Genomic DNA, 19,044 nt, shown 5'->3' with positions numbered 1-19,044 from the left:
AAAAATGGGAATTAACAATGGAAGAGAGACAGACCATCTTAACACTTAAAAATGTAGGTTTTTTCTCCAGAGAAATTGGAGTGTTCTAAGACTTTTGACCAATAGTGTATATAAAGCTATTATTGCTTTTGTGGTGGTTACTTCTATGATAGGCATGAAAAGGGTTTTACATTTGATGCTAAAAGTAACAATTTAAACATTTTTAAAAATATTTTTAAGCATTCGCTTTAAAGAACTCCATCTAATGTTAGCCCATATTCACACATTTTCACATTCACACATTTTAAATGCCATTTTAATTGCACTGAGAATACATTAAAGACATTTATTCTAAAGCCATGGCTTATCCAAGATTTAATTAGTCTACTTGCATCAATATTGATTTTAATGATTCAAATATGGCTAGAGATGTAAAATTCAAATCATTTTAAGTGTGGAAGAGCCATCGGAAAACATATTAGAGATATTAATGTTATTGTGATATTTGCCATTTTACTGTTGATGATAGGCATCACAAGAATTTTTGGATTTTATGGTAAACAATAACAAACATTTCTTTTCAACATGTTTTAAGCATTTGTTTTAAAGATTACATTCAACCAAACGTTAGTCCATATTCACATTTAAATTGCGGGTTACATAAAACCCTGTTTTATACTTCATTGTCCAAACTTTGGGAATGATACAATACGAAGACACTCTACAGTATTCCATTAGTCATAACTATGGAAAATCTGTCAACCCTCCCATTTTTACCAGGAAACGACGTATTCGGCCTTCTTTCCTGGCACCCTCCCGTTTTAATAGTTTCCCGCATTTTAACTTTAATGAAAAACAAAAAAAACCCTCTCTCCAGTTCTGTGAAAGGAGCGCAGCTTCCGGCCTTCAAAATAAGACGCATGCCAGTAAAATAACACAGTTGCACCACTAAGGCAGTCGGGTCTTTACAGTACGGGTGGAGAATTTCAAATGCAAATGTTGACAGGCATGTGACAATATCCAAGGTTTATTAACCCTCATTGTATCAATAGTCCATACATTTCAGCGATAACGATGATTGACTTGGATTCAAATCTGATTACTGTAGATATTGTAAAATACAAGAAATTAGTCTAAAACAGGGATTTTCAGTGTGGAAAATTACCCTCAGAGAACGTACAATATATTCCAGGTATTTTTCCTGTTGTTACATCCTATTCTGTTGCTAGTATTTTGCTTTACAGGAGTGTCAGGATTTTAGGCTATTTTTTTCCTCCATATTTTTGAAACTTTAAAAAATTAGGCCATATTCTCACTTATAACTGTGAATGACATAAGCCTTTTCAACATTATATCAAAACTTCAAAGATAACCTGCTAAAATAAGAGTATTATTAAAGTTAATAAATTCAAATCATTTATTTATAGCAGCAATTTGAGTGTAAGGATTTTGTGAAATTTCCACAAACATTAAATCACTGCACACAGCTAAATTAGCTCAACACTGTATGTAATGTATGCCTTTAATATGTATCTGAAGATAAACCTTTTTTTTTAAAATCACTGATACATTAACCCCTTCTCATTCTGGGATTTTTCTGACATAAAAAACTCATACCTTAAGCAAATATAAAGCTGTCCATGAACAAATTGGAGTAGATGCATGACTGTGGGCTCTTTTAAAGGCAAACAAGCTGAATCTTTATCCCCACAAGTCAGCATCTGTCAAAGTGCTATATTGGCACTGAGTAATAGGAATTTGACTGCACTGAAAAGAAGGATGTTTTTTAAGGTTCGCCTAGATTTTTTTTTTTTTTTTAGAAAAATGTGCATTTAGAAAAACTTGTTTGGAGGTATATATAGCCTGGAAAACACAATAGTGCCACTGCTTGAGTCTTTACCTAATCCCATTTAAAATAAGAGTATTTTATGCAGGTTTTTCTAAACTTAGGATCAGGCGTTCAAAAGGTGTTCCAATTGGAAACCTTTGGCCACACTAGCTCAAGAGTCTTCACTAACACAATGCAAACAAAGCGCCATGTCTTCTTGACAATGTATTTTGTCTTTCACGACAGTTTTGTCATGATTGTTTATAGAATAAAGACAGAAACAAAGGCACAACGCTGTCGCAGCGCCCACGTTTTTATTTTCTCCATTACGCACGGACTTCCTTGCTTTTATGACAGTCCACCCATCAACCAGGATGTTAGTGTTTTCACAATTTTGTTGCCTAATCAATGCATCAGTCATTATGATTTGATGTAATTGGTATGTATGTTAGAAGAGGGACTGGTACTTTTTTAGGCACAGAAGTTAATTGCCTATTGTGCCACAGCAGACAGGATAAACTGTTGTCTCTTGTAAGTGAAGTTACGATTGAAAGTGTGCAGCATCGGTCAGCGTATCTTTATGGATGTAAGGATTGGTGTGGACTTAGACTACAGTATGTCTTAAATTTCACATTCCTTTTCCACATGGACACACTTTAGGAAAAATATTCTGCCAACTTTGAGGCTGTCTGGTGACAAATCACTCTTACAAAAGAGTCTATCTGTTGTAAAGCAGACATAAAATCAGCAGGGTGGGAAGTGAACAGGAGGTAAATGTTTTTGGTTATGCTTGGACACAATTAGCACAACCGCAACACAAAAGAGGCTACCTGGGGAGAGCAGGCAGATGGCCATGAGCAGGACGTGTTCCTCCTCGTGCAGATTCAGCTTCTTCAGTCCCACCTGGAACTTCACCAGCGGCTCCAACAGCTCCAGAGTGTGGCCCGCTACACAGCACGACATTAATGTTCCCATTCATTACACTAAAACGCATACAAATTTTCTCGGGGCATTGAAGGGCATTTCTCAGAGCAGTTCATGTTCAATGACTAGGTGGGACAAACACTAGTCTGACGAGATACGACAGCTCTAGTCTGACTAGAGATGATCACCTGGATGAATGAGAATTTTCACAGACACATATCATGAAGTGTCAATTGGATTTGTCCAAAGAGTGACAACCACAGGATATACCACTAAATGAAATAAGTCAGAATTGTATTAGGGCAGAGGCACAAAGCACAATGATGCCTTCATTGATGCTGTTTACGGTTGTATAGATAAGCAAATTGAGCTGAAACCAACCCTTTGTGACATCGCTGATGCAGTATTTAAAGTCAGGTCCTCCACAGCTCCAGGACATGTCCTCCAGGCTGAATGACTGATTGGAGCGCAGCATAATGATCTCAATGGCACTCGACTTCAACAGAGCAATTTGGTCTTCTGCTGTCAGTTCTCTAAAATACACAAAGACACAGTCATAAGTTTAGTACAAGACCCCACCAAAGTTTAAGGTTCCTGATAAAAATAGACTTTTTAATGATGTTTTACCTTTGATATGCATCCCTAGTCTGTTTATGAGCACCAAACGTGAGAAATATGATCCAACAACTAAGAGAAAAAAACAGCCTTCGCTACACATCTTAAAATAAAGCTTAGAACTATGCCAACTAGCAGTCACTCAGCATGCTACATGCTACTTTTTATTTTGTTTTCTTCAGCAAATAGGTTAAGATAGCATGATGTTGCTGTTAAAATGTAAGTGTAATATTAACACTCTTGCTCACATAACTATGCTCATGTTTGTGTCCTCCTGTCCTTCTCCTTAAAGTTACATTGTTGTATGTGATATATGGCATCTATTACGTTGGGCAAGTGCAGAGTTACAGTGTATATGTAAAAAGTGGATAAAGTGCACAATCGTACTTCTTGGAGTCACACACTGTCAGAGACAGTCTGGACAAATTAAAGCTACAGACATACAAAACGGCATGTTCCCATTATGGCTTACTAAAAGCACTTTTAAACTGTCCAAATTCCAGCATAAAGGTTAGATTTTGGACAACACACTTCCAATACACTATTGTGGCACCTCTAAGACTTATTATGGGACCTTTAAACATTTGCAAAATCAATGAGTATTGACATTCTAACTGGTTACAGACAGAAAATTCAATTCAAACCTGCAAATGAACTTCTCACTAAAAGTCCAGAAAGCACTGTACTACTTCTACGAAATCATAACGGACATCACATCAAAACAACTGGCAAGCCAGTCGGTCCAAAGTCCAAATTACAAAGTAGCCTTGAGGAGGAGGAGATGCGGTTTGACATCTATAAATAATATTGTTTTCACCAATGCCAACAGTAAAGTGAGTCAGTCTCAAAAGATGTCCTCCTCAAAGTCACTCGTCTGCCTTGAGCGTTTAGTCACAGTGCTTTGGAACAGCCACTGAACGCACAACAAAACAAAACTCATTTTGTATGTTGAACATTATTACATTTTTCTGTAACATTTTAGATCGAAAGTACTGTATTGACCCAAATATAAGACAACAGTGAAAGCAATTTTAACAGTTGTTTCATGACCATTATCTTAAAACTAGCAACATAACTCCTCCTATGTAATAAGCTTTGAGAGATTTTCTTCTCAAGCGGGTCACGCTGTAGCGGGTGCATGTCTCCAGGTCACTGGTGTGCATATCATACAACATTTGCAGGTCTCCAGGTCACTGGTGTGCATGCATATCATCCAACATTTGCATTGGAAAATAAGGGAAATTGTCCAGAAAATAAGGGACATTTTTACCCATAAAATCAGTGTACCCCCAGGGATATACCAATTAGTCACAGGGGATATGTGAATAAAAATGAAAAACAATTCGCACCTAACACTGTCAATGACAAGTGTGCCTGAAAGCCTCACAGAGCAAGGAGAACGGAGCAGAAAGAACAGAGCACTCTGTCTCCTTTCAGTGAACTTTTATATATTTCATTTATACTGTATTGGTGTTCCAATCCCCGCATGGTGCAGCAGTGAAAACCTGTCACTTTGATCGTTGATTGTATGTATTTTTATTTTGTATACTGCTTTATGATGATTGTTAAAACTTTGTCCTTCAATTTGGTATTAAATGAATATGCAGAATTAAACCATAGCCATCGTGAGTGGACAAAAAAGTGAAGCTCCAATTCAACTCATTCAAACGGAAGGATGCCAACATCAAACTGGAATAAAACATGCTTGATGATTATCTATCAGTGTTTTTTAAGTGTGCAGGAGTAGGGGGGACATGGCTTCAGGACAAATGTCTAAAGGGGTACGCGACTGTAAAAAGTCTAGGAACCACTGCTTTAACTGATCTTTGATAGTGGGGAAATATGAATTATTATTGAAATACTGTATTTTGCTGTCACATGACACACAAAACTCAAGTCTGTAATGGCAATGACGCAGTGCTGCTACAATAAGGCCAGCCAACAACAGGTGGAATAACTGTATGTATAAACATGTTATAGTTGCCACTGCATAATGAGTTCATCCTGGTCACTTCTTGTTTTTAAATGCACGCTGTGTTTGACAGAGTAAGTGAGTGTATCGCTCAGCTCAGCGGGTGTTCCGGCCTATTCTGGGAAAGCATTGCCTGTTTGTTCGATGGTGATGAGAGCACCTCTCCTTTCTCAGCGTTCCTACTTACATGTGAGCAACAGATAAGCATGTTAGCCTTCTTGATGTGCTGCTTGGACCATTTGATGTCAACAGCATAGCATAGGAGAAAAAGTCACTTTGAAGATGACTTAACACACTAAATATCAGAGAGGCCCCCTATCTGGGGCTGCAGAACATTCCCCTTGCCAGTGAAAAAAAAGGTAAAATGTGACCATCAGCTACAGGAAAAGAATGCCTGTTGCAGTAGCCGCCATTACGCAATGTGTACCTGAAGCCCGGGATCATCTTGGCGAACCCTATGACCTTCTGGATGCTGTAGGAGACCAAGTCGGCCAGGTGGGGCAGCATGGACAGCTTGGTGTCCTCCTCGCTGGAGTCGGGGCTGCTGGCGCCATCCTGGTACATCATTAGCAGGTTGCTGAAGTTCATCTTAGTGTCCACCGACTCTGCTCGAGAGGAGATAGAATTAGCAGGAAGCAGTGGAAGCATTTGAAACCAACAGAAATAGCAAAGTGGTGCTCAAAGGTTAGACAAGGGTGAAAAGAGGAAAGTAGGTGAAACATGGATTAGGCTGAGAAAATCACAGCCAGAGAAGTTACATTTCTTTTTAAATAGAACCTGGTATTTATATACATTATAACACATTTTAACCAGCCTTTATAATAAAGTACAGTTACAAATATCAATTTTGGACCTCCAATAAAACATGTGGAACCAAGACCATACATTGCTGCATAATAACAACGTGTTGAAATTAAACTTTACAATTAAACTGGCATGCTGTTCAACTAATTCGACAACAACGACTACGTATTTTAGTGCAACACACACACACACACACACACACACACACACACACACACACAAAGTAGAAAGTAAAACTAACTAAATGCAATATTTCAGCCTGAGCATAGTGTTTTCAACACTCGCGATAGGTAACAAAGGTTCAACATTTGAAAGTACGGTAAAGAACTTATGAAGCAAAAGAGGTAAGCAGCAACTCTTGGAAGAAGGGTGCAATACTTGGCTCAGTTGGTCTGGCTGGTCAAGATTTGTCATGCTACCTTTCAGAGCTGCTCTGCATGTCTTCCAAATGGCGTGGCTTTTGTCGAGTTTCCCGTCCTTGTAAAATCCCCAGACTTTTCAAACTTTGGGTTTTTGTTTTGCTGATATGTTGAAAATCTTTCGCTGTGACTAGCAAATACTTTTTACATCCATTCTCATCTTCAGTCATGGTAAGCTACGGAGCATGCGTGACAGTCCTTTCACCAGCAGCCCAGGCGCTCTCGCTGTTTAAGAGACACACTGTCAAGCAATTGCTTGCCTTGGGATAACTGGTGCATGTCTCTACAATCAATTAATCTAAGGATTTATGGCCGATTCCTATTAATAAAGGAGGCTGCTACCAGCACAGCCGAATCGCTCACTTGTCAAACTGGATATCTGGTTGCATCGGTTTTGTCCACAACCCCAGTTATTGGACTGCACTCAGCACCAATAACAACCTTCATTTGGGCCGTGGATCGTCCTGTGTTGGATCCTCCGGCTCACGAGTGGTGTCATTTTTTTGTGTCTACCACTTTACTTTTTTGTTCCATAACCCAAATGATCTTTTAAGAAGTTTCAAACGACTGTCCTACTGCGTCCAACCTCAGCAGCAATGGCGCGCTACGAGAGGCCTTGCTTATGTAGCTCAACAATCCAACCACGTTAAAAGAGAGAAAGCTTTTTTGTGTTTGCGATCAAGAGATCACGACAGCGTGAATACCTGACATATGATGACACTGAATCCACATTTTTCCAAGATTTTGGGCTTTTCAAGTCTATGGTTTTAAACTTTAGATCAGCTGATGAACAGCCTATTTCACTTTAATGGTTGTTTGCAATAAATTGCTTACTCTGATTTTTTTTTCCTCACTCCCATTTCTTCTTTTTGCATTTTAAAGCGCTACTTAGAACCTCCCTAAAGTAAAACTGGACTTTTTTTGGAATCATCCACAATCCTTATGTGAAACATGAACACATATTTATTTCCCTTGTCTGTGTGTTAGTTAATGAGTTAGCATAAGGGAGCTAACAATGGACGTCATGGGACCCACCTATTTTGATGATAAAGCCCTCTAAAAAAAAAAAAAAACCTTTAACAAAGTTTTATCGTTTTATATACATGCTGTGATCATGCATTAACAGGTACATTCATGATAACATGTAATACTTACAGTATTTTGCCTTATTTTGATCATTTTAAACATGACCAAAACTTCTTTGCTAGGCGCATTGATTTCACAGTCGATAGGAGCTAATGCTACTCCACCAGAAGAATACAGTTCTTCGTGTTAGCTGCTACAATAACAATATCACTGTAGCTTGGTTAATATACAGGTCAGTTATGTAAATGGAACAATGTTGCTGTTTTGAGGGTTTTTTTAGGGCTTTATCGTCAAAATAAGTGGGTCCCATGACGTCCACTGTTAGCTGCCTCATGCTAACTTGTTTTCTCTCTTTAGAATGCTTAGAAAAGAGAAAGAAATATGTTCATGTTTCACATAAGGATTGTGGATGATGGGCAAATTTCCAAAAAAAGTGTGGTTTTCCTTTAAGATCCAACAGTGCAAAATTCTTTAAATGTTTTAACTGGTCTTAAAACACTCCTGATACACTCCTGATCTTAATCAGGTTTTAAGTAGAGCTACAATATGCAGAAGCAAGAAGGGGGAGTGAGACAAAAAACATTTTGAACTTTTGGAACAAAAAAAAAAAAAAAAATGAAGTAGGTTGTTTATCAGTTGATCAAAAGTTTAAGACCACAGGCTATAAAAGCCAAAATCTGCTCGAAATGTTAATTTTCTGTCAGGCATTCACACTGTCATGCCCTCCTGATGGCTAAAGCTAAGAAGCTTTCTCTTTTTCAACGTGGTCGGATTGTTGAGCTGCATAAGCAAGGCCTCTCGCAGCGTGCCATTGCTGCTGAGGTTGGGCATTTTTTTAAAGATCCTGAGCATTATGGAACAAAAAAATCAAGTGGTAGACCCAAAAAAAATCACACCTGCGCTGAGCTGGAGGACCTGATTGGCTGTCCATCAAGACACAGGGCGGTCTTTCACCCAAATTAAGGCCCTTACTGGTGCCGACTGCAGCGCAATAACCATCAGACGGCATCTGTGGGAAAAGGGTTTAAAAAACAAAAAACGAATTCAAAAACCACAAAACTGCTCATTTAGACTTTGCCAGGGAGCATCAAACATGATGAGAAAAAATGTAATCTTGACGGTCCAGATGGCTTCCAACGTTACTGGCATGACAAGGAGATCCCACCTCAGATGTTTTCTACCCGGCACAGTGGAGGGGGGTCCATCATGATCTGGGGTGCTTTTTCATTCAGTGGAACACCGAAGCTTCAGGTGGTGCGGGGTCGTCAAACGGCGGCTGCTGACGTGCAGATGTTGCAGCGGGCATCCCTCATGACTGAGGGCCCTCGTCTGTGTGGTAACAGCTGGGTTTTTCAACAGGACAACGCTGCAGTTCACAATGCTCGCTTGACCAAGGACTTCTTCAGAGAGAATAACATCACTCTTTTGGACTATCCTGCATGTTCCCCTCATTTAAATCCCATAGAGAACATTTGGGGATGGATGGCAAGGGAAGTTTATAAAAATGGCCGTCAGTTCCAGACAGTTGATGCCCTTCATGAAGCCATCTTCACCACTTGGAGCAATGTTCCCACTAGCCTCCTGGAAACACTCACATCAAGCATGCCCAAATTTTTTTGAAGTGATTAACAAGAACGGTGGAGCTACGCATTACTGAGTCCTACTGAGAACATTTTTTTTCTGGTTTGGAGAGTTTTTTTGTTATTTTTTGAGCGATGGTCTTAAACTTTTGATCAGCTGATAAACAGCCTATTTCAGTTTAATTGTTGTTTTCAATCAATTACTTTTTCAAAATGCTTTTTGTCTCACTCCCCCTTCTTGCTTTTGCATATTGTAGCTCTACTTAAACCTCATTAAGATCCAAATGTCCAAAATGCAAATTTGAGCAATTTTTCAACTGGTCTTAAGATTTTGATCAAGAGTGTATATATATATTTTTTTAGTGTGAACGCAGCCATAGTCTCATGCAGGGACTCACCAGGCGAGTGATTGAAGGAGTCAGAGGAGGCATCAGACAAAGAGTGAAGAGAGGCCGCTCTGCTGGCACTGCGCGTTACTGGACCTTCACGCACAGGAGGCTGCACACACACACATGCACACACACGGACACACACATAATAAAAGCACGTTTGACATCTTCGACAAATGACATCAGTATTTACAACAGTGTCCTCATGAGTACTGGTGTGTTTAAAGGGTCTTACGTAACCACCATTGAAATTAAAGCTGTACGTACAGTATATCTTACCGTAAATGGTGAATTCCAAAAGCTACAAAGAAATTATAAGCAAATGTTGTGTAGTCTTGACACATATTGCTTTTGTCAAGACTCCAAAGAAAAAAGTGTTTGGCCTTGAGAATGTCATAACAATTGCAAAAAGGAAGTCACCTTGAGTTGAGGTAGCTGCATGAACAGACCTCCATAAATCCACACATTTATTTTATTCTAGCGGCAGCAGTGTGTGATTCATGTGACTGTGACTCATGCTTGCTTTGAAGTCACGATGCTGCTCCTTTGACTACAACTTTCCTTCACCTCATCATGTGCAATTTATCAAACTTGACTAGCTAAAAAGGACCTTATGGTGATTTTTTTGGTTAACTTGTCTTGACCAACAGAAATGTGAGTGCACCCTTCAATTTCACATTCAATTGAGCTCACCTCCCAAACACACCCTCGTCTTTGTTGCTAGCTGCAACAGTATGAAGTGGACTTAGTGGCTTTGGCGAGAGAGGGGTGAACGTTAAAATGGACTCACCCTAAAGCGTGAGAAGTCTGCATAGGAGGCATCATAAGTCTTGTGATGAGCTTCCACCAATGAAGTGATGATCTGGGCCTGCTCGTCATTAAGCCGAGGCTTGGACGCTTCCTTGGCCGCCTCCTCCTCCTTCCTCTTCATGATCATGTCCTTCTTCCTCTGGACCTCTTCATCTGTGAGGATGACTGGAAGACAAGGGACAAACACACCTTATAGTGTATCAATCATAGCAATAAATACAATCAGTGTTTGTTGATAAATTGGCTCTACAAAACATTTGTCTTTTGCATTGTATTATTCACCCCTATTGTGTTGGCTGTGCTGTTATTTTCTGAAAAATACACCACATGGTGGTGCTGTTATTAAATCCCAAAGTTTGACTACACAAGTCGAATTGACTTGAAATTACTCGCAGCTACAAAACACCCACTGTAGCTTTGGGTTGTTTATCCCAGTCACCACGAAATTTGATTACAAACCGTTAGGACCGTAAGGACTGCCAAACACACGTCTGAAAAATTTGAGCAAGATTGCTTTAAAGTAGGGATGTCCGATATTGGCATAAAAAGCAGTCAGTTGCTGCAGTCCATTTCACAAATCCAACAGTGACCCGATATAAAGCCCATGTGATCACTACAACAGTGTTTGCTAGCGTGCTAACACAATAGCAAAGTGCAGGAGTGATGTCAGCCGTGTGGCAGTAAAAAGACATCGCAGTTGAGTGCAAAACTTGTCATGCACAAGTTTTCAATGGTTGTGCAGAATTGGGGAAGTTTAATACGACCAACCTCATCACACATATGAAGCAGCATCACACGAGAAACTCTCACGAGATGGCAAAAAGTCATTAGCTATAACAGAAAAGAGTGAGCTCCTGTTGGTGATGAGTAATGTCGGGTTTAAACACTTCATTGGGCATGTCAAACCTAGCTATATTATGCCTAGCTGCCGCTCCATTGTGGATAAAACGATACCCCACATGGACAGTATAAAGAAGTCAATAGCAGAGTTCTTCTCATAACTACTGTTGCAGACTATTGCTCTCTGTTTGAGTAATATCACTTGATCACTTTTCTAACATTCTACACTACAAAATAATTAATAAATGTATGTATGGTTCATGGGAGCCATCCAATACTGAGCATCTCTAGTTTAAAGACATCCTGTCATCAAACACATTGTCTTTGCAGGGGCAGGAGCAGGACTTGGCAACTAACTGCCCATAAATCATTGACCATTTGTCTAATGACAACAAAACTTTGACAATTTCTGTATTAGACGTATGCTAGCATGTCCTGTTAAGCATTTTGAGCACAGCCCTTAAGGGGTACCACAAATGTCCTTTACAAGCATGTAAAAAAAATTAGTACATCCCATAGGGTCTGGCACTTGACAACAAAATGAACAGCATTAATAATGGGGAAATATACAGATGTTTGACAACAGTTTTGGCTGTACAAAAAAAAAAGGGAACACTTGAAGCTGCAATTTAAGTTTTAAATATGTCAAAAGCATACATTTCCTGAAGTTGAACTGTCGTATTTTGCTGCATCTTCATATGGCTAATGCAGCTGGCGCTGGGATGTTTAAGTGCCTTTTGCCTTATTCATGCTGCTGCAAGAGTCGAGACTGCAGGAAGAGCGGCACGACCGAGGATGGTCGAATAGTTTAAACAGTGTTTATAGTTACTATTTTAGATTTGACACGACTGGGGGGCTCTTTGGGGAAATCGCCAGCTTTGCATGCGATCTCCGCATGTCGCGCAGTGTTATGTGACGTCGGAAACCTTATATGCCATTCATCACCAATGGAAACGTGCTTAAATATTTCAAGAGTGGTATTCCATTGAAGGAAGTTAAATTCTGTATTTTGAACAACTTGCAATAAAAACAGAAATGCAGACTTTTGGGTTGAAGTGCTCTAAGTGCTTCCCCAGAGATGTCAACAATTACTGTATATCAAATTATAATTACAATATATACAAAATTATAAACAATTATATAATATACAATTATATTAAAGTTTCAAATGACTATCTTACTGCGTCCAACCTAAGCAGCAATGGTGTGCTGCGAGAAGCCTTGCTCAAGCAGCTCAACAATCCAACTGTGAGAAAGCATTTTTGCCTTTGCCGTCAAGAGATCATGACAGTGTGAATACTTGACAGAAAATGTCATTGAATCCACATTTTTGCCATGATTTTGGCTTTCAAAGGTGGTGGTCTTAAACTTTTGATCAGTCGATGAACAGCATGTTTCACTTTTGTGCTTGTTTTCAGTAAATTGTTTACTCAGCTTTTTTTTTGTCTTGCTCCCATTTCTTCTTTTTGCATTTTGAAGCCCTACTTAAAACTTACTGTACATCCAACAGTGCAAAATATAAATTATTGCCGTTTTTCAACTGGTCTTAAAGGAAAACTGCACTTTGGAATGTTGCCCATCAACCACAATCCTTATGTGACAAATGAACACACATTTCTCTCTTTTCTGTGTGTTCTAAAGATATAAAAACAGATTACTGCACCTGATGGGCTACACCTATGCCGTCGACAAACACCTCCAAAAACGTCCAACAAGACTTTATGGTTTTATATCCATGCTGTAACCATGTAGTAACGAGCAAATTCATGATAACATGCAATAGTTACAGTATTTTGCTGTATCTTGGTCCTTTTAAGCATTACCGGAACTTCCTTCCTGGGTGCATTGATTTCACATAGCAACATACAAACGAACGCCTACACCTAGGAATAACTTTTCCAAACTCAAAAATAAAAACAGCAGCAGCAGTAGCATCAGCTCCAATATGTAGCATAACCATTTGGTAGTGGCTTGAGGCATTGTGAGCGCGGTGCTGACGCTCTGCGGGCGAGTGTGTGGTGAAGCGAGTCGGTAGCCAGTGTGGTGTGGCAAGGTGTCAATGCGGCAGTAGCGTAGTTCGATCGGCATAACAACTTCTTGTTTTTTTTCCATTTATTTTTTATTTATTTATTTTTTATATGTCGCTTGTTGTCACCCCACACTGAAAGCCACTTTTTTGCCGTGTTGGATCGGACGTGGTTACCAGGCGACTGCTGCTGCTGCTGCTGCTAGTATAGTTCTGCTTAAACTGATCTAAAATATATTTTTAAAAAACACTGTAGTTTGGAGCATTCCGTGCATCTGAAGCTGAGGCTTCTGGCAATATTGTCATTCCTGCAGGCCTGTGGTCCATGCTGTTCATATAAACACAATCCATTCCTGGAACAAAGTTTACACTTTACTGACTGTGGACAAGACATTCACAGCTGTACTTTGAATCATTTCTAGAAATGAAATCATGGACATACAGTATGTGATAAATAATAACAACTTCATGTGATAAATGGTGCAGCAACTTGATATACTCACGAAAGTAGTAGCAAGGCACATAGTAGTAGAAATAGGAAGCTAGGCCCTGTTTTGATGGCTCTAGTAGTCGCCATTTACCCCAAAAAGCCTCAGCCCGTATTATCCCTGTTGACTCTCTGCCACAGTGACTGATTACCCATGAAGTGCTCAACTGTGTAGACAGACAGCCCGACTGCCAGACGGACCGCCACTGCCAAAAAAGAGCAAGGCCCAAAGCCACGGGTCACAGCTTACACAGATATGATGTGGCCAGTACAACTGCAGCTAAAGACATTGTACTTAGCCTGACATTGATTTTAAACGTATTTGTTTAGGTTAATGTGGAACTGGTGTACTATTAAAAGGAAAGAATAAGAGTCTGTATACAGGTTACGCATTACCATCTGGTCTCAAACTTGAGAAAAAAAAACACAAACAGTGAATTGACCAATAAGCTGGCAAGGATGACAATTATTTAGTGCTCAGGTGGTGCTATTTTTACTAAACACTGGTCATTTGCTAGGAGTCTGTAAACAACTATGTTTGAAGTGGCTTTTGAATGATTGCACTCTGGACTGCAACCACAGGCACAGCGTTTCATAACCCTCACGATGTGGTCCATGGCGAAAACAGGAACACCAACAGTTTGGCTACACTGTACGCTGTAAAAAGGCCTCCAAAAGAATCCAGCCACTTAGCTAATTTGGTTTTGCGTCTCTTTTAACCTGCCCTCATTAATTAGGCTTTGGCTGTCCGTCCAAATTCGCCCCAATGCCAGCACACACACACAGACCACTCCTTGTGGCGAGGACATCCAATTGTGTAACATGAAAAAAAGTCACTGGTGAATAGGCACAGTTTGGTCACAGTTTGGCACGCAGCATCAAAGCTGCTATTGTAGGCGGAGTTTGAGCCAACCAGTTTCTTGCCAAGACTGAGCACCACTAGCTGCATTATTTAGGCATTACTTTACAAACAACCAAACCATCACAGAAACATCTTGAGCGGGCCCAAAGCACTTGGCGAGAGAACAGTTTACATTTTGTAAAGTGACTAATTGAATGTGGTAGCCTGAACAGGGAGAGCTTCATGGAGGTCCACTTTGAATCAGGAACATAAAACCAGAAAGAACTAACAGAACTAACTTCCAGTAGCCCTGACTGTCAGCTAAATTTAATTTAACAGTGAAACAAACGTCAAAAGATCTTTGGTGTTAGTCATGAACAGTGTTGGAAAACCGGTTTAATGTAACAATGAATACACACCCAGCATTTTGATAGCAATAACTTTCCTGAAGAACTAGGAACCTTTACAGGCCCCCTTTTCACCGCAGGACGTTTTATCGTTTACCAGGGATTTTGAAAAAGCTCTGCGAGATTCCAACAAAGTTTAATCCTCAAGCTTTTCCTGAAAAAAAAAAGTACCTAGTAGAGGGGTCGGACTTTTCAAATTCCCCAGAGTTCTACTACTCCCCACTGTCATCAGCATGACAGCATTCAATACATTTTGCAGTACTTTGTGGTGCAGTGCAGTGCAAAATGTTGCATTGACAGGTTTTCAGTTTCTACTTTCTGCTATTCACCTTCAGTTAAATTTTTTTGTTTCAACTTATTGGACTTTGAAATGGACTTTCATTCAGTTTCAAATATTCTTACAGCTCTAAAGTGGCCACAACATGAAATATAGCACTAATTGCACAACCATTGTTACTAAGGGGGCCAGATTCAGACTTAAGGTAACAATAATTTAATTGTACACGGCTAGAAACGACACCACTTCAAAACACCTCCACAAAATAACGCCTTAAAGAGGCATAAGACAGTCAAAATGGATCATTTTAACTACAACAAAGCATGGTGGGAAACGTGTAATCCCCCAATTCTGCAGCTGCTCATTCGGGTTACACATTTTGCGTTGACATGGTTTGTGTTGACATAAAATACTGCAGCTTTTGCCTTGACCTTGAGAGAATGACAAAGAGGTGGTCGATCAACAATCACTTTATTGAAACGAACAACCATAGACATATATCCGCAGCCGTTTGCCCCTTCCCTATTCCTGGCTCATCCAGTCAGCAGTCAGAAACTATTGAAAAGTAGACATCTCAAGCAGGAATGAACGGACACAAACACAGATACTTTCAAAAATGCCTTTGACCTTTTCCATTTTTTACCTTTTACACTTATTTTACCAGTTAACCAGTTATTGATGCAATACATCATTGACCAATTTTGTCCAGTACTTCAGAAACGGTTGGAGCTTGGCTGGGCTTGGGCACACAGGACTCACCTCCCATGGTGACATCAGCTGATGTGCGCAGGGTTGAACAAAACAAACCCACGAAAAGCAGCAGGCCCAGACAACATCTCAGGCCGTGCACTTCGGGTTTGCTCATCAGAGCTAGCTGATGTGCTTGCTGACATATTTAACCTGTCGCTTGCACAAGCATCTGTACCGACCTGCTTTAAATCCACCACCATCATGCCCGTACCCAAGATGAGCTATGTGACCTGCTTGAATGACTATCGCCCTATAGCACTCACTCCTATTGTTATGAAGTGCTTTGAAAGGATAGTCATGACCCACATCAAAAAGAGCATCCCGGCCACTGTGGACCCTCTACAGTTTGCATACCTCCAGAAACGGTCCACTGATGATGCAGTCAACACTGCCATCCACACAGCCCTTTCTCACCTACAGGGCCAGGACACATATGTCAGAATGCTATTTATAGACTATAGCTCTGCTTTTAATACAGTCAGCCCCCACAAACTCACAAATAAGCTCCTCACACTTGGCCTGTCTCCCTCCCTCTGTAACTGGGTGTTTAACTTTCTCACAATCAGTCAGAGTCCACAATCGCACATCCAGCTCAAGAATTGCAAGCCCTGGGACCCCACAGGGGTGTGTGCTGAGTCCACTCCTCTACACGCTCTTCACCTACAATTGCGTGGCCTCCCAGAACAACACCAGTATCATTAAATTTGCGGATGACACTACAGTCATCGGCCTGATCACTGGTGGGGTTGAAACATCATACAGAAGAGAGGTGGCGGACCTCATAGCTTGGTGTCATGATAACAACCTCCTTCTCAATACAGATAAGACTAAAGAGATGATCATCGACCCAAGAGCAAGGGAAAAGGAGCCGCATAGACCCCTGTTTATTGATGAGACTGAGGTGGAGAGGGTGAAAACCTTCAAGTTCATTGGCACACACATCAGCGAGGACCTCACCTGGTCTCACAACACCCAACAAATGATCAAGAAGTCCCAAAGGAGACTGTACTTCCTGAGAAGACTGAGGAAATTTGGCATGTCCACCAAAATCCTGAGTTGCTTCTACAGATGCACTATCGAAAGTGTCCTTACCGCCTCCATCACTGTTTGGTACGGTAACTGTACAACACGTGATAGGAAGGCACTCCAGTGGGTGATCAAGACCTCACAGAACATTGTTGGGGCAGCCCTCCCCTCACTGCAAGACATTTATAAATCTAGAGTCCTACGCAGAACACACAACCTCATCAAGGACAGCACGCATCCACAACACTCATTATTCACACTCCTACCGTCAGGCAGACACCACAGGAGTTTGAAGTCCAGGACCACAAGACTGGAGAACAGCTTTTACCCACAGGCCATCAGGCTTCTCAACGAAGCATTCACACACGCCGCACGCAACACACGCACACACTCGTAGCACTATATATATATTTATTTATTTATTTGTATTAATGTCTCTTCTGTTGTTGTTGCTTAATTTGCTGGTATTTATGTTTCTGATGTTCTTATTCATTTTCTTGTGTTTTTCTTTCTTTTTTTGGGAGAATGAACAGAACAAGAATTTCATTGCATAGCAGAACTACCTGTTTTACTGTGCATATGACAATAAAACTCTTGAATCTTGAATCTTTTCTAATGGGATACAGCCTCTGTACACATTGCTAAAAAATCCTCAACAAAGTGTAATGTCCGTGCTTGTGGTTAAGACATAGTCATCAAAGCAATTCCAATTGCGTTATTAATGTAAGATATTTTTTATGACTCATTTTGTTTACACAATTAGACAGTATGTGGTGAACAGCGCTCTTATTTTGAAGGTCAGTAGTTTGTTTTTTGTGTTGAGAATGTCTGTTGAATGTTAAGACGAGCTGGGAGTAAGAATAAATGTGCCTCTCATCCTTATTTCACTCAGAACTTCCACAACGTGAATGGGCATTGTAAAACGCTCCTTTGCATTCACAAGCGGTAAAACACAACACGGTGTTAACACTGATACGGAGTGAGTTGCACACATACAGCCGCACTAGCATACTCTGCTAAACTAAGCTAACCCCGCTGGCTTCCATTCATGCGCCGTAAGAGAGTTTAGAAAGTTTTTTCTCCAACTTTTGCCGGTATTTCAGGTCGCTGTTTCGACAACGCGATGACAGCATTTCATTAACATTATATATGAATGTCTGCAAGATTCCACGTTTAACAGTAGATTCTGTTTTTATTGGACAATTCCGCAATTCTGTCTGTGATTCCGCAGAAATCATAGGGCCCTGTAAATATGATTCTTTGACCCTTTGGCGAACTACTCAGAAACTGGAAACGAGCTACCTGTTGGAAATGTGAGGGTAACTTGAGCCACATCACACACTGAAACAATTAAAAACAATACAGAAAAAAACCCCACTAACCACAGTGGTTCTGACTGCCGAACATCTTCCCTGCAGCATCGGGACACCGAGCACCACTCTCAGGCTGAGTGCCAACAAAAGACGCCGCTGTTGCGTAGCCAGAAGGCTTTTATCAGAGACGGACAACCGATTGACTTCAATTATATAATATAGGCCCCTTTGTTGCTTAGCTTTTTAGCTAGACAGGATATGTTAGAGCAGTGTTCAGGAAGCTTTTTAGCTAAGACAGCCATTAAAGCCACATATGTGTACAAATGTGTATTTGTGAGAGCCATATAATATTTTTAACACTGAATACAACTAAATGTGTGTATTTTTAGACAAGACCAACAACTTTGCATTTATTCTTTTTAAAAATGTTGCTATATTGAAGCTAATCAATAATAAATAAAACTAGAAAAAAAAACATTCTGTGGATGTTTTCAATGGGCCTGCCCTCGCAATTACTAGATTCTTGCAGGTCACTACACCCCTGATCAAAATCTTAAGACCAATTGAAAAATTGTGAGAATTTGCATTTTGCAAATTTGGATCTTAATGAGGTTTATGTAGAGCTACAATATGCAAAAACAAGAAGGGGGAGTGACACAAAAAGCACTTTG

General features: G+C 40.2%; 1 protein-coding gene across 1 annotated transcript in view; it reads right to left on the bottom strand.

Moving 5' to 3' along the window:
• LOC129178387 (vitamin D3 receptor A) overlaps nucleotides 1-19,044 on the bottom strand; it is an 83,521-nt gene that overhangs the window by 9,250 nt on the left and 55,227 nt on the right. Inside the window, exons 5-9 of the mRNA XM_054770588.1 lie at nucleotides 10,387-10,571; nucleotides 9,606-9,705; nucleotides 5,746-5,923; nucleotides 3,113-3,264; nucleotides 2,638-2,754 (exon numbers count right to left, since the gene is read on the bottom strand). Coding sequence (XP_054626563.1) covers nucleotides 2,638-2,754; nucleotides 3,113-3,264; nucleotides 5,746-5,923; nucleotides 9,606-9,705; nucleotides 10,387-10,571 — 732 coding nt within the window. The remainder of the gene's footprint in view (nucleotides 1-2,637; nucleotides 2,755-3,112; nucleotides 3,265-5,745; nucleotides 5,924-9,605; nucleotides 9,706-10,386; nucleotides 10,572-19,044) is intronic.

This window comes from Dunckerocampus dactyliophorus, chromosome 1 (assembly GCF_027744805.1).
Source record: "Dunckerocampus dactyliophorus isolate RoL2022-P2 chromosome 1, RoL_Ddac_1.1, whole genome shotgun sequence".
NCBI lineage: Eukaryota > Metazoa > Chordata > Actinopteri > Syngnathiformes > Syngnathidae > Dunckerocampus > Dunckerocampus dactyliophorus.
Note: the sequence above shows the minus strand (reverse complement) of the source record. Positions and strands in the feature narration are given on the sequence as shown.